We start from the raw sequence: 15861 nt of genomic DNA on the forward strand, positions 1-15861 counted from the left end.
AATCTGTGGGTTTGAAAAATGAATCATTCAAATCCAGCCATATGAATGACATCTGTTGTTTGCCTTTCACTTATCTAGATTCCCAAATGAAACGGCATTTAACTTTAAACCCTATTTTCTAAGAAGTTCATCTGCAGCCAAGTAGAAATTTCTGACCTTTCTTATATCTGCACTTTACCTCTGACAAATCCTTTGGCATATGTTTCCATGTAACAGTTTCAAAATGTTAAAATCAAGCAAAGTGATGAGTGGCATACACTTTAACTACATATACAATAAACAGCGTATCTGCAGTAGATAACCAAAATTAGCTCTTTAACCGAAATAGCGTTATCCTACATCAGGTAGTTTTTTGTTTATGTTGTAGGCAAAAACATTGTATTCATCCTCTTTCACTCAACAATTTCAGTGAGCAATATCTGATGCAATTTAGCCCAACTTCCCTCTGCATGCCACTACTGGTTTCTCTGAATGTCCTCGCAGCATTTGAAGGCAGGAAACACCCCATCTACTGTTGCAAATTATTACACGTATACGACAGCTGATACAGCGGGCATTATTTGCATGTGTTTCCCAGGATCAGGTAGGCATACAACAGTAAACAAATTCACATGGCGTTGCATTTCCTATGGCTTACTTCCCCAAAACAACGCATTACCAACAGAGAAACCTCAGTGCAATACAAATTGCGGAAGGGGGGGGATCCCTTTGATATATGAGCATATTGCACACACTGTGACAGCCCCCTCATGGTGGCTTCATGTAAAGTGTCTGTACTTCCCCACAGCTTACAAACTGGCTCACAGTCGATCAATTGATACTTACAAACCTACACACTAAAGGAATTAGCAGTTTTTCTACTCGACCGTGTGGAATAGAGATAAGACGATCACGTGTGCACACCGTGTAGCTCTCACTTCTCATTTTATAAGTGGGAAAATACATACAGATTTTTAAGAAAACAGTAAATTACACGATTATGTGTCTTGACAGCGAGACGGCAGTGTTTATTGTAGGTGTGTAAATGCATGCTGCAGGAAAATCCTTCATAGTAAATCAAGAAAAAAAAAGCATGAAGGAAAATGGAAACTTGCAAGCTTCATTTGGAACAGGAACCACACTGTTGCAATGAATTCATTCACATTTATGGCAACAGCCAAGACAGTTTTACAGATGTGCAGCCAGTGCAATTTGCGACAGAAATCATCTGAGACAGACAAGTAATGAATAAACGTCACATTCGAAAGCGGTGCAGTTCAGAATTTGCTATTTCTTGAAGCCAAAGTGTCTGGCCTTTTGACAAACTTACCAAAGAAAAAAAAATGACATGTCAAAACAGCAGCAGGGCATTTACTATTTTTTCATGCATGCTGCAAGAGGCAGCACAAACTGCAACTTTCATATATTACTCCACACAGTCTGTACAGTTAAGACAAATCCAAGTGGTTCTCTTCTCCTCAACGTCTAGTCATAAAATAGTTCAGCAGAAACAGAAAACTAGAAGTCCAGTGTTTGGTGGTTAAAATCCAAAGTTCAGTCAGTTCTGTCAGTATTTGTTGATCCCAAATATCCGTACTCCGTGAAATTGAGGCAACTTTGGGAGGAGGACACTAAGGAGGGAGCTCGTGTTGATTAGGAAATGCGTGGGATCGTATTTTGTGTAGAAACTGGCAAGAATATACCTGCAGAGAGAGAAGAATAGTGTCAATGTACATGACAAACAATGAGTTTCAAATCCGTAATCAAAAAGTAAAAGAAATACACTCCATGACCCCTCACAGGTTGATATTTTATTCTGCAGTGCTTTAGGCCTGCATGATGAAGTAAGCCTAGGGCTATACAATTAACACTGCACCTCCACTAGCCGTGTGTTATATGTCTGATAGAACCCGTGTGGGAAATGAACATTTAGACTGTAGATTTTGGCACTATGGGATAACCCCCCTGGGGCTAAGTGCAGTGTGAAAAGCCGTTTCCTATCATGCAGCCCTACCATCAAGTGCATGTTTAAGACCCCTTTGATTCTTGTTTTAAAATGAGTCAGCTGGAAGCATTAAACAGTCAGCCAGGCTCCAGAGACAACATTTTCAACCAAGTCGTGACGCTAACAATAGCTTAATTAATCGTTATCATAATAAATGAGTCGCGTGAGAATGGAAAGCTTGACAGGTAAATCACCCTACAATTGTTCCCGGATGGGCCAAAAACGAGGGCCAGGAGAGGGCCCAGCAGCCAGAAGAGCTTAGTCAAAAACATATTTAACTACATGCTGATTTAGCCATCACATTGAAAGAGAAAGTGCAAACCAAATGTCCAGCTCTGCAATAGACTTTTCAAACATACTTACAGAACAATTGGTGAGATAGTGAGGAATTTGCGTGAAGATGTGAACTGGACACCGTAGTCCATCTGTTCCCAGTGTGTGAGCAGACGAGCTTTGCCTTGGTCTGGTGTCTCAAAGGGAGTGCCCTTCACTGTGTGTAGAAACAGGTACATCACCTGCAGAGATAAGACGAAAAACTACTATCAGCCACAAAGACAGATGGCTTTGCCTCCAAGTACTGTAATGCTCAGAAGTTCAGGAGTACAACTGAATCGTTAGCTGTCTCGAGGAGGATATTTACCCAAACTCTCATTTTCAGCAACTGAAAAGATGCCTCATATACATGCAGGCTTGCCACATATTTAATAATTTATAGATGTTGCAATTCCAATTATTTTAAAGGTCCCATGACATGCTGCTCTTTGGATGCTTTTATATAGAAGACTTTCTGGAGAATCAAATAAGACATTAATGTCTGTTTGTTTTTTGGCAAATCCAGTGAATTGACAAATTACATTGATGCATAAATCACGTAAAAATCTAACATTTAAGAAATAGTTTGACATTTTGGGAACTATGCTTTTTTGCTGAGAAGGAGAGGATCAATATCTACTCCCATAACTGTTCATTAAAAATGAAGCTGGACTTGGTTTGGTTAGCTTAGCATCGCTCTGTCCAGAGGTATAGTAACAAAATCTGTGTACCAGCACCTCTTAAACCAAGTACTCCAGGAAGTTACAGCTCCCGGCCAAGAAATAATCCGACACATAACCGCCCATATTTAAAACAACAACATATTGTTGTTAAATATTTTAGTTTTTTGTGCAGATTAAACAAATGAGATATATCACATGTTAATTAACTTGCCAAATTATGTTAAAAAAATATTTTTTTTAAAGTTTCCTTTTTCCAAAATGAAAATGTCAGAAAATATAAACTAATATGAATCCAACATGTTGATAGCAAAGTTAAATTGGCCTGTTCGTGAAAACAAAACATTTAATTTACACATTGAAAATAAGCTTACAAAAGGTAGCCACTATGGTAGCCATACAGTTCAGCTTAGGGATTCACTTCCACATGTATATTTAACAATAAAACATAATGTTTACATAATCCATATCTATTCATTTACATCCATCCGGCCCAGTTTAATATGCAACTCAATTGTATACAATATATATACCAACTAGTAGGGGGTCCCTAGTTGGTCTCTCTTTTAACTTAGGGGTCCTTGGCCTAAAAAAGACCCCTGCTATATAGGATAAATAACATGATATAAACTGTATGGCAAAATATCTGTGGGATTGTGGCATGGTAAATATCATATTGCCCATCCCTAAAAATAAATATACTTTAGATATGTCATGAATGCTGTATTGTTGCTATATAGCTCTATCTTTAACTGACCAGGTTGTGGAGGACGTTTGTAAGAGTCCAGACGAGCGGCACAGTGAAGAAAGGAATGCTGAGCAGGACGATGTGCAACACGACAGTCAGCAGCAGATAGGTGAGCCATATTCCTCTGCTGTTCATCACCCTCGTGTTGGGGTTCACCTCGCTGTGAGCTACGCCCACATTCATCTTCAATACAGAGAGAGACAAAATGCAAGAGTTCAGGAGGCTGAAAACAAGAGTCGGTTGTTTCAAGAGGCACCCACAGATAGGGCTGGGTATCGTTAATGTGAGAAGGGCCCACAAAGATACTAGAATAAATAGCCATGTAGCCATGGATGTGAGGAGAGGCCCATACAGAATGCTTATGTTAAGGGTCCACACTTTTGTGCCATGCCCCTGCTCCTAATATCCAGCTTCTCAAACTCGATAAGCAAGCACACAATCATCACACTGCAACTTAATTTCATGTTTGTACAAGAGCTGCAACTTACACTTATTTAATTTGATTGATGTGATGGTTCTTCTTTAAAGTTCTTGCTTTGTCCAAGCAGTGGTCCAAACAACAGTCAAAGATGTTCAATTTTTACAATGACATAAAACAAGGAAAAGGAGCAATTTATCACGTTGGAGAAGGGGAAACCAGACAATGCTGCAACTAAATATTATCGAATTATCCACTGATTATTATCTATATGAATTTCAGTCGATCCATAAGTCGATCAACAGAAAACTGAACAATTTCTAAATTAATTTAATTGGTCAAACATTTACTTGTTCAGCTTTTCAAATGTGAAAATGTGCTTACTGGTACTTTATATAACTGTACATTTAATATTCTGGTGTTTGGGACCTTGTATACATACATATATATATATATATATATATATATATATATATATATATATATATATATATATATATATATATATATATATACATATATACACACACATGTTTCACTGTTTAATGGTGTAACGTTAAACGATTAATCGGAAGAAAAAAAAAATATATATATACATGTTTCACTGTTTAATGGTGTAACGTTAAACGATTAATCGGAAGAAAAAAAAATATCGCATCTTTGGCGTTATATTAACTCTGGGAAAAGACTCCTGACTGAACTGTTCGGAGTGTCTAAACATGCCCTCCCCCCCGTCTACATCACTCAGCTACATCTAGCCACAACATCCAGACACTAACGTTAACCAGCGCTGAAAACGACAATGAAGCATCAACAACGTTTAATTCTTAAATATGAGAGGAGAACATAACCGTAACCCGTTCACACAAAGCCCAGATTGTTTAACTTTCAGCTTAACAGTTGACGTAGCTAAAATGTCATTACGTTCGCATGCTAGCTAAAACGTTACCAGTTGAGCTGCTATCTACAGGTCGACATGCTAACGTTAGTTCAAAAGTTACGTTATTCAGGATGTAACGGCTGCGTACTGCAAGTCAATACCGAAAGGGTCAAATGTCAAATAGTGATACATTAGCCTCGCCCACGGGGCAATTCTAGGTTTTAAACTTTACATTTCAGCGGAGCCAACTTTACCTTCCTGTGTTGTCGTAGCTCACCAGGAAATTCCTTTTTTTTTTTTTTCTTTAACCCCGCCTTCGTTAGTTTTGGGCTGGTTTTTCTGCAGCAGCGGACATCTGTCAAAACTCCAGCCGGTGTCCTCCTGTTCTCAGCATCGGCAGGTGAGGGGGGGGGGGTTACGACTGCATACGTTTTAGCAAAGAGTAATTGACCTCCAAGAAATTCCCTGGATCTCCCAGAAAATGTGAGCAATAGTTTTATAGCGCGGTTACTTCCCCATGTAACTACTTGATGTCAGTACAACAGCAGGATACATATAGGGATGAATTATTTTTCAGATTATCAATTTTAAAACCTTTCCTGTCTAGTGAAAACCACGTATCTTCAAATTTGGTGATTTTGCATTTTTTCTGATAAACTGAAGGATGAAATGTTCCTTTATGGAATGAGAGATTTCTCCTATACTTCTTAAACTAAATAAGTTTTTAGAGATATGTGGTTCTCACAGGACAGCAAAGCTATTTAAGATATGATGATTTTATAGAATATGATGTATTGCTATAGATTAAACTACCCACCAGTCTATAAAGGAGTTAAAATTAGCACTTAAACATGGACAGAATAAATGCAACATACACATGAATGCAGCAGTAATATTAATCAAAAAAATTATAATAGTTAAACACTGACAGAGACCAATTTTCTGCACAATTTTGATATTTTAGGTGCATTTTACTTAGGCTTTTACTTAAGTAAGGTTTTGAATGCATGACTTGTACTTTTACTTAAGTAAATGGTGTGAACACTTCTTCCTCCACTGGTTTTAGTTGCTTCTCATGTACAGTTTATATAAACAAAACCTAAAAAGACCAAAAACCAACAAAATTATGTTTTATAAATTTCCTGAAATGGAACTTTAAACCTTTATAAATGACACCATTTAATATATTTTTTTAAAAGTACCACAAAAAAACAGCCTAGAGGTCAGCAAACTGAATTGCATATTGTAGTTGGTACAAAAGTGGTTTGACACCAATGGTTGAAAGTACTTAAAAGACACATCTGGTGACATTCTGTAGTTTTTATTTTCATATATCCTAATAACAAGCATTGTCAAAGCCTGATATAGCTTCCCTCTGTGCCACAGAGCTCCATTGTTGTCATGTTGCACTGGATTTAGTCTACATCGACAACGCTTCATTTCCCGGATTGTTCAGGTGCCGCCGGAAATTCCAGCTGATTTCTGAGGACTATGGTTAACTGCTCCTTAGATCTCTGCAGGGAAAAAAAGCACCAAATCCACGTGTGAAAATAGTCTCGTCGTTTTACTCCAGCTTTAGAGCATTTGCTAAACAGTGTCCAAGTGTTTTAGGAATTAATTACAGAGCACTTTTCTTAAAAAAGAAACTACATAATATACGTGATCCCTTTTTAAAGACTTACTTCGTCAGTAGGAATCATTTGCGACAGAATGGCTGGTTTTAAGGTACTCATGTTTTACTTGAGTATTTCCATTTTATGCCACTTAATACATTATTTTTCCACCACTAAAATATGATATAAGCTAAGGAGAATCGTGCACCATTGGCTCACTTTGCTAGCTTAGTTACCTGTGTCAAAATCTAGTTTTGTCCAATTAAACTACCACAAACTAACACAAATTAAGAATCTTTCCATAGGAGGACTGGTTGCACTGGACTTAGTCTCACTTGCCAGACCTCCCTCCACAGTGCTGCGGTGTAAGGTTTGGCCCCTCCACACATACACTCCTGGATAGGAGAAAAAAAAGCTCTGGGTTGTTTGCATTTCTTTAAACCAATCACAATCGTCTTGGGCGACACTAAGCTCCGGATGCAGTGGCGCTGTATCTGCAAATTGGTTTCGGGAAGGAAATTGTTTTGGTGGAACATTTGCACCCTACACAAGAAAACACAACATACAATATTAAATTAAGTTAACTGTTCACACAATACAGTAATGTGAGCTATTTAAATTAGCTGATACATGGTTAAACCTCATTAGCTCTTACCAGTGTATCGCCATGTGTACTTTGTTAACAGCAATCCCACCAATCGGTCCCAGAAAAGTCCCAGTTAGAGAGTAAACGCGGTAAACATATTCTTTGTAAATCTTTACAATCATTCCCTGAAAGAACCAAGCAGGCTTGTCTTGTCGCACGTTCCAAATTTTCTTCTAAACTTGCCATTTTCAGCGAATCGCTTGCTAGTTGAAGTTTGTTGATGTTTCCCAAACCAACAGAGTTTTGCAAGGCGAGGGACATCCGGTGGAAGATCCGGTGGAAGATCCGGTGGTAACGGATGTTCCGGTGATTATCTGGTAAATGAATTGTCGTTGATCCAGACTACACTGGACCTAATGGGAACTCAGAGGTAACAACATATACATTGCACTTAGGGACGGTAAGCAGTGGGTTAATAGAATGTTTTCCCTTAGGGCCCCTAATAGCTTATACTGGCCATCCCTCTCCTCTACTGCATAGATACTCCTTTGCATATTCAGATTGTATATGCAAAACAGTAGTAATTAAAATGAGCCCCCCCATCGACTGCCTACATCCATTGACATATATATAATGGACCAATAGACCCCGTTGCTCTGGACGGAGACCAGTGAAGGCTATTAGAAGCACTTTTCCGGTGATCTCTTGCTTTACTGCACAGCCTCCAACTGACAGAGACAACGTAAATGTGACGTGAGCAACGTGTCTGAAAGTTGTAAGTCTTCTGGTAGCTGTGCCAAGAGAAATCTCAATCATTCCCAGTCTTACATAGACGGAGAGTGTAGGTATATGTAAGGAGATAACATAAGCACAGGCTAATTATTGCTAACTAACATGCTAGTTAACATTAGTAATTAAAACTAAACAGCTAATGTAAGTCGAAACTGCCTGCGAGCTTCTCCTGTACTATACGGTAATTCCTCTACTGTGCGACAGTAAGACACTTGGTTATGACACAATCGTTAGCCTATTTTAAAAAAAAGGGCTGCTATGGAGCCATAACGTGAGGTACAAAGTAATGGAGCCTTTTATACATTGTTGTGTTTCTTTAGAAATAAACAACGGACAAATATAGTTTTTAAACACTGTAAAGTTATTCGCTGTCAAGTGAAAAAATGGCGGTCAGTGGAATGCTAACAGGAAGTGATCGCTTTGTAGCAACAAAATGGCGCCATCGGAGGTTCGAGTTCTGAAGCAAAGCTTACCCCCTTGCCTACAGCATGCAAAGGTTGTGCTTACTCAGTAATACGGTAATAAGTAAAAAATCATCTTAATATATAACATACAGTGTATAATTATATAAAATTAGATGCTTTCTGCACAATGAGTACTTTTACTACATTTAGCTGATATTATTTCTGCACCTTTACATAAGTGTAATTTTAAATGCAAGACATGGCATTTTTATGTTTATTTAAGTCTATTTGAATACTTCCCACTGGTTGTGATCTCACAGCCTATAATGATTGATACTGTCACGCACGGAAGGAGCAGGTGTCAGATTGGAGTAAGTGCAGTGAGCTTTATTCACAAAGATCCAACAGAGAATAGTATGAACAGGCAGGATACCGGCAGGAAACGAGGTAATGCTCAGAGCAGCAACAGACAACAGGATGCTAAACAACAGGTAAGTAAGTACTTGAAATAAACTAGGAATGCAAGAGCAAGTCAGAGTGTCGTGAACAAACGTAAAACTCGACAAAGAGTGAGTGTGTCTGTGCTGCTTATGAAGGTGGTCACTGATGAGCTGCAGGTGGTGAACTGATGATCTGGCGTAATGCAGTGCAGGTGCGTGTAATCAGTAGTGAACGGCTGAGAGGAGTGAGTTCTGGGGAATGTGAATGGGAAACACAAACTGAAAGTCCATGAAAACCTTGAAAGTCCATGAAAACCAACAGAAAAGTCCATGTAAACCTGACAGATACCATGGATAAATATCATCAGGATAACTGTACATGCAAAAGGACTAGTAAGGAAATGTGACATTAATTTGTCCAGTGATGCTCAAATTTCACTTTTATTTTAATATATTAAATTACTTGACTGAACTAGGGGTGGGCAATATGGATTAAATCTGTATAATAATTTCATTTCATATGGATATTAATATCATGATGTATCTCTTTTTCTTGAGAACTTAATTGAGGAAGTAACCAGATGGGAATGTTCGTTGTTGTTGGCTTATCCAGCAAAATAAGTACCTGACAAATCAAGATTAAGTTGATAAACCAAAACAAGTACGTCATTGTTGTGGAGCTCACAACAAAAACACACACAGTCTGTTACCAGCTGTTAGTCATCGGATTGGTTCCCAGTAGCATAAGCGGTGTGTAGAGAAATTATATAAGGAAGTGACCTCACAAATGACACAAACATGTGCGGGACGAACTTATGGTTGCTGAGTCAAGTAATTTATTGAAACACATTTTACATTTTATATTTGTATGCATATATTTATAAAAACACTGATGATGTCTAAACTGTACACAACTTACAACCAGTATCTTTTCATATTGTAATAAATTCAAGTCAAAGTGATTATGAGAACTAAAGTGTCAAGAAATAGTAAGTGGATTTCCTTGCATTTTTGCATAATTTAGTCATAAATTGTGGTCTGATATTCCTCAAAGTCACAATAATGGATATGCATCTGCCTAAAATAGTAACATAACAATTGCATGTTGTGGTGTATTGGTTTTTTAAACTATTTGCTTAAACATGTAAAAAGTCAGGTTGGAATAAAAAAGTGAACCCTTGATTTCACTAACTAGTGAAATTTTACAGTAGCGACCTGTCCTGCATTGTGTTAATCACATCTCCACATTGGCCATGAGGAATTTTAGACCAGTTCCCCATACAAAACTGTTAATTATAATATTTCAGGAATGTCTTTCATGAATGGCTTTCTTCATGTCACATTATCTCAATTGATTTGAGGCCAGGATAGACCTTAGTGATTCTGAAACATTACTTTTCTTCTTTTATGTCTAAGCCATTTTGTTGTTCATTTTTTACTATATTTAGGGGCATTATTGTGTTACATCTAAGCATCAGATAACTGACAGCTGCCCTGAAACTTAAACATGTAAAAATGATTTCCATATGTTTCAGTGCATTGTTTTCTCAATGAGTAATGTTTGTTAAGGCTCAGAGGCAGCAAAACGACTACAGATCATGGTGATCCCTACTCAGTGCTTCACTTTAAGGATGATGTTATGGTAGGCTATTTGTCTTTTGTCTCAGGTTTTCACAGAACATCGTCCCAGTAACATAATAGAACATTCAGGTTGCCAATTTCAGACAATGTCATCAATTTTATTTTAAGGGAGAACCATGCTTTCGTCGTCCTATATTTTTCTTATTGCTGCAACATAAATCACTACCTCAGTGACTTTTAGATATTTCGACAGGTCCTTAACTGTAACCCAATCGTTCTCCTCCACCTTTTTATACCTTTCTTTTCCATATTACTTCATCTGAAGTACTCTAAAAGCACATGTGAAAAAAATTAGAAAGTATGCAGGAAGTTGTAGATCTCAAAAGAGCTGCAGGAGTTTTTAAGGAAAGCATAGCTTCCTCCTTGTCTCACTCAGCATATTTGTCTGGATTAGGGCTGGGCGATATGGAGAAAATCAAATATCATGATATTCTTGACAGAGTACCTCGAATAGGATATTTTGAAGATATTGTAGGGTTGACAATTGGTGCTTTGACAAAATATTTTCACAATGAGATTTTAGATAAATAGTCATCAGTAATGTGGATTTAATAACAAGGTGGCAGCCTGAGCAGTCTGGTAAGTTCAGAAAAGTACATCACTTTACTGTAATGCAACCTTTAAAACCAGGAAAAGACAACAATTATGCCATATTACAATATCCAAAATCTAAGACGATATCTAGTCTAATATCACAATATCTATATATTATTGATATATTGCCCAGCCCTAGTCTGGATGTTGTTTTGTAAATTAATTCACAGAAAAGTACAGGTAACTCTTCTGAGAGAGGAATTGTTTATCATGATTGCTTTCGGCTTGAAGAGATGAGTGTCAGTAACTAATACTGTAAGCACAATATTGCAGTTGAACTGCTACAAGTCAGGTTTTTCCCTTCAATGAACGGTTCATTGAAGGGAAAAACCTGACTTGTAGCTTTTACACAGGCCATTTGTGACGGGGTTCACATGCTATTTCCAAATTCCAAAGTGTTTGCGTTTATTTTTCTTGACACTGACTTACTGTAACACTTGAGCTTCCTGCATGCATCATCCTCACACAATCAAAAGCTATGTACAGTTATACTGTCCTGCACAGCACTTTTCATGCGCACAGCATAATAAACCCTTTTCACATAGGTTGCCAAAGATCTTAATTCAGACAATACCCTCTGATCCATTACTACACTACATTTACTTCATCAAAAACAAATGGAGGACCTCAACAGTTTGCTTTTCTTTATAATGAGCACTGCAGCTCCACAGAAGCGCTAGTGCATCTTGTTATATGCTTACTTTATTATTGTTGTGTTATTTTATGCATGCATTTATTTCCTTTTGTTTGCGCACCTTATTTGACCATATCATGATGAGCTCACCTTTCTCGGGAAGCACTTTGGAAAGTCTCTTTTTAGACGGGTGCTAAATAAATCATTTGGGCCATGGCAGATATGCAGACACTCCACCATGTAAACAGCAAAGTTGGGAGTTTCTACCCTCAAAAACAGGATGAGAGGTTGAATAAATTCTGGATATTAAGTCACTCCGAGAACAAACTTCCGTGTTGAGCATTCCGGTACCTTTTGCTCACTGCTACTTCCTCTACCCCAACGTCACACCTTCCTTTTTTGTATTGAAATGTACTACAAACACACTAATAATTGCATCATCAGAGTGTGTGAGTGAAAAGAAGTGAGCATTATAATAGAGACACTGACTGGGAGGAAGTATGCAGGAAGTTGTAGCTCTCAAAAGCGCTGCAGGAGTGTTTAAGGAAAGCACAGCTTCCTCCTTGTCTCAGCATATTTGTCTGAGCGTTGTTTTGTAAATTCATTCACAGAAAAGTGCAGGTAACTTCCTAACTCACCTGAGTGAGGAATTGCTTCTCATAATGCTTTAAATGCCAAGAATAATCAGCATAATGACATCATTTATGAACCATAACACACATGATGATGAAAGTCATATTGTTGGTTATGAATATTGTCTTTATTTTGCATAAACGGAACTGGTTTATATTATATATTAAATATCAATAAATAAATGCAATAAATATGATTAGAATAAATATGTTAGATAATAATTCCATTGGAAATACATGCCATGTATACATGGGAGAAACAAGAGTGGAAACACTATTATCAGCGACTGAAGGCTGTACTGGAAACTTTGATCAATGTGATCACAGAAGGGATGCTTGTACAATTCACAGCTGCATGTCAGCAAACATTTAATGCTCTACATGCACTTATGAGCGGAGCCTCTGTGATGAGCCGGATCACCAACAGCAAAGACTCGAGCCGTGAGGATGGAGAAGGAGAAGAGCCTTTCCATGGTGTATTGGCACAGCAGAGCCTCCTGCCAGAGACCAATGGGCTGAGCATTTTCTTTACTGATGTGGGACTCCTGTATAACCAGAAAAAACAACAACTTTATTACCAATTTTGATCTGATAAATGCCGCACAGACTTCTGATAAACCTGTCTTTTTTACATTTAATTTCAGGCGACCAAGCTTACCTTCTGGTCATCCATCCCTGCCTTTGACATCACACAATTTGTCATGTCTTTGTGCAATTCGTTAATCGCCGGCTTCACTTTGCTGACAAACTCTGAGCAGCTTTGAAATCGAGCAACCCTCTCCACTGAAGAGTTGTATCTCATCAGGACGTCGAGTATCTTCCCAAGACATGTCTGAAGAAGAGAAAGACGTCACATCGTTTTTTTTGCTCGCTGTCACTGATACGATTGCATATACTGACATTCATGTGATATTTGTTTCATTTATTGTTGGTTTTGCTGCTTACCGTAGACTTCTGTTTGAGGCTCTCGGGGTCACACATGTCTTTGGCCTCCATCCAAACAAGATCAGTGTCGACATTTATTTCATACTTGGATCCATTTCTTGCCTTTACAGATAGATTTGAGACAAACATGCTCAGTAACATTTTTTTTATTTGATTAAAACAATGTTGCATTATATAAATAAATAAAGATATCAAGCAATGAATGCTGGTATATTCTGCTAATTTAAAGTCAATATACCTAAATAAGTGGAGCCAATTTAAAACTAATGATAGTTTCAAGTGAGAAAAATCTGCCCAGTCAGCACTCCTTAATTTAAAATTGACAATAAAATAGCTAATCGCTAATATTGCTGGTAACAGACACTTAGTTAGATAAAAGACATGCTTCAACATGAAAATATATTAGTGAAAAAAAACAAAAAAACATACATAACATAATTTGAGTGAACAAAACATATTCTGGAGGCTGTATGGAAATGTTATTTCCAATATTTTGAGAGTATTTTGCATTAATAATAAAATAAAAGCACTTACCTCTATTGATACATTTTTGGCAATGTGATTGAGTTCCAGAGAGCTGCTCCGCACATCCGCACATGCATCGTGCAGAGAGTGCACGGCCGGAGCGCAGGACGCAGCCGCGAGAAGCGAGAGGAGGGCAGCAAGGGTCGCGAAACAAGAATCCATTGTGCTTTTTTTTTCTTCTTCTCGTCTCTCTTTTTTCTTAGTGAGCTGTGTTCGGTCAGTGTCTCCTGCCGTGAGTGATGTGAGTGTTGTGTTGAGCCGACGCTACTTTTAAGTGGCACACTATGACTTCACAGGGCTTTCCCCCATCCCTCAGGTGAGTTAATGTTGAGTGCAAATCAAAAATGACGTAACACACAGTCAGGACAAATGAGCAATATGAGGTCAGAATAATTACATCATATTATGTAATTGTCATTCACACAAAAAGGGAAGATAAAGACCAGTGCTGGAAGAAGTAGACTCAGAGTTACTTAGTAAAATAAATAAGAAATAAGAGATGGGAATACTACAAAAATTACTTTATTACAGGTGAAAGTCCTGTATTATCAGAAACATGTGTGGTAAAAGTTACTCAGTATGCAGCATTGCTTCGCAGTGTTATAGAATATTATTCCGTTGTTTTCTTTTATCACTAACAAATAAGAACATTTTATAATAATTTGAGATGCTTCGTATACTACTGGGTAGATTAGTTGTTTTATGTTCTTAGTGTTTTTGTGTATTTTGTATTTGCATGTATGTGTGGTTGTACTGCTGCCTGCCTTGGCCAGGACACTCTTGAAAAAGAGATTTTTAATCTCAACGAGTTTCTTCCTGTTAAATAAAGGTTAAATAAAGTAAAAAATAAAGTGTATCATGTTTTTATATGTAAAAAGTTACTATAGGCCTAAGTGTCATAGTAGTAGAGTAGAAGTAGACTATAAAGTAGCATAAAATGGAAATACTCAAGACAAGTACAGGTATGTCAAAACTGTACTTAAGTACAGTACTTGAGTAGATGTACTTAGTTACTTTCCACCACTGAAAAAGGTAAGGTAAACTTACCCTGGGCAAGTATGAACAAGGTTTTTTTTTCAATTCTAATATTAAATTAAATATCCCTCTATTTTTCATATTTTATGTATTTCCAGATCTCCAGTCATCAATATGGGGTTACTTTAATGCCAAATACTCAATATTACTATCTGAAATGATTTACACTTGTAATATAATACAACTTTGTGTGTGTGATAGACAATACTGGTAAATGTGACACACCAATTAACCTAAATGTGTCCTAATCAAGTTTCACATCTATGGTTGTGTCGAGGAAGTGAGATTAACCTTTACATTACAGTGTGAGAATGAATGAATTCTCCTCACCGATTGGATAAACTTTCCATCTGTGTCTGTGATCTGCCCCTCTGCTCTACCAGAGAAAAACCTTTGCCTTTCAACTGAATTTTTTTTTAAAGAAAAGGAAATGATAAGGGAAGGCATGCAATATTTTTGTGCTTCCCTAATCTTTCCCATTTATGGTCTGTGGTAGTAGTAATATCCATGGGTAATATAGCTATGCCTGCAACTGACTCACTTAGCGCACCAAACAATGATCAAACAAAGCAGACTTTTATGTCATTGATTTATTTATTCATTAATTTCAAACACTGGGAAATGTGGAAAGAGTACTGATAGACTACTACCAATTTAAATGTACAGAAAACAATACATTTTCTGCTCAATTTGTTGACTTTTAATACATGGACAATGTTTATACTAAAGGTAATATTTTGTACAGTTCAGACCAGGGATGGAATCATTCAGTAAGGGGTCCTGGGGCAAACTTATGCCGTGGGCCCATTTTAACCACCTTGTCATCCCAGTCCCACTCTTTTAAAACAAGAATTTGACACAGGGACCCGACGTAAAGCCTTTATCATTTCAGTTTTTTTAGTGCTTCTATGGTGCAAACTCTCAAAACAAATTTGTAGGGCTGCAACTAATGGTAGCTTAACTTATCAAATGTCTTGTTTTGTCCAACCAACAGTCCA

General features: G+C 37.5%; 1 protein-coding gene across 2 annotated transcripts; it reads right to left on the reverse strand.

The window, feature by feature from the left end:
* Positions 1 to 907: 907 nt before the first annotated feature.
* ormdl2 (ORMDL sphingolipid biosynthesis regulator 2) lies at positions 908 to 5410 on the reverse strand. 2 transcript variants are annotated; one of them, XM_028583072.1, is made up of 4 exons: positions 5277 to 5410; positions 3734 to 3907; positions 2348 to 2499; positions 908 to 1682 (listed from the first exon to the last, which is right to left on the reverse strand). In XM_028583072.1, exons 2-4 carry the CDS (start codon positions 3905 to 3907, stop codon positions 1547 to 1549), a joined length of 462 nt encoding a protein of 153 aa, XP_028438873.1. In that variant the 5' UTR covers positions 5277 to 5410; the 3' UTR covers positions 908 to 1546. The 2 variants fall into 2 exon arrangements, with proteins under 2 accessions (XP_028438873.1, XP_028438874.1); XM_028583073.1 differs by lacking the exon at positions 5277 to 5410 and adding an exon at positions 4213 to 4522.
* Between the last annotated feature and the right edge of the window lie 10451 nt (positions 5411 to 15861).

The sequence above is a fragment of the Perca flavescens genome, chromosome 7 (genome assembly GCF_004354835.1).
Source record: "Perca flavescens isolate YP-PL-M2 chromosome 7, PFLA_1.0, whole genome shotgun sequence".
NCBI lineage: Eukaryota > Metazoa > Chordata > Actinopteri > Perciformes > Percidae > Perca > Perca flavescens.

Excerpts from the sequence above, each read along its gene's own strand:
- ormdl2 (XM_028583072.1), bottom strand. The coding sequence starts at position 3,907 with ATGAATGTGGGCGTAGCTCACAGCGAGGTGAACCCCAACACGAGGGTG. Across the intron at positions 2,500-3,733 it reads CAAACGTCCTCCACAACCTG|GTGATGTACCTGTTTCTACA; the intron begins GTCAGTTAAAGA and ends TTATCTCTGCAG. Across the intron at positions 1,683-2,347 it reads ACTATCTCACCAATTGTTCT|GTATATTCTTGCCAGTTTCT; the intron begins GTAAGTATGTTT and ends CTCTCTCTGCAG.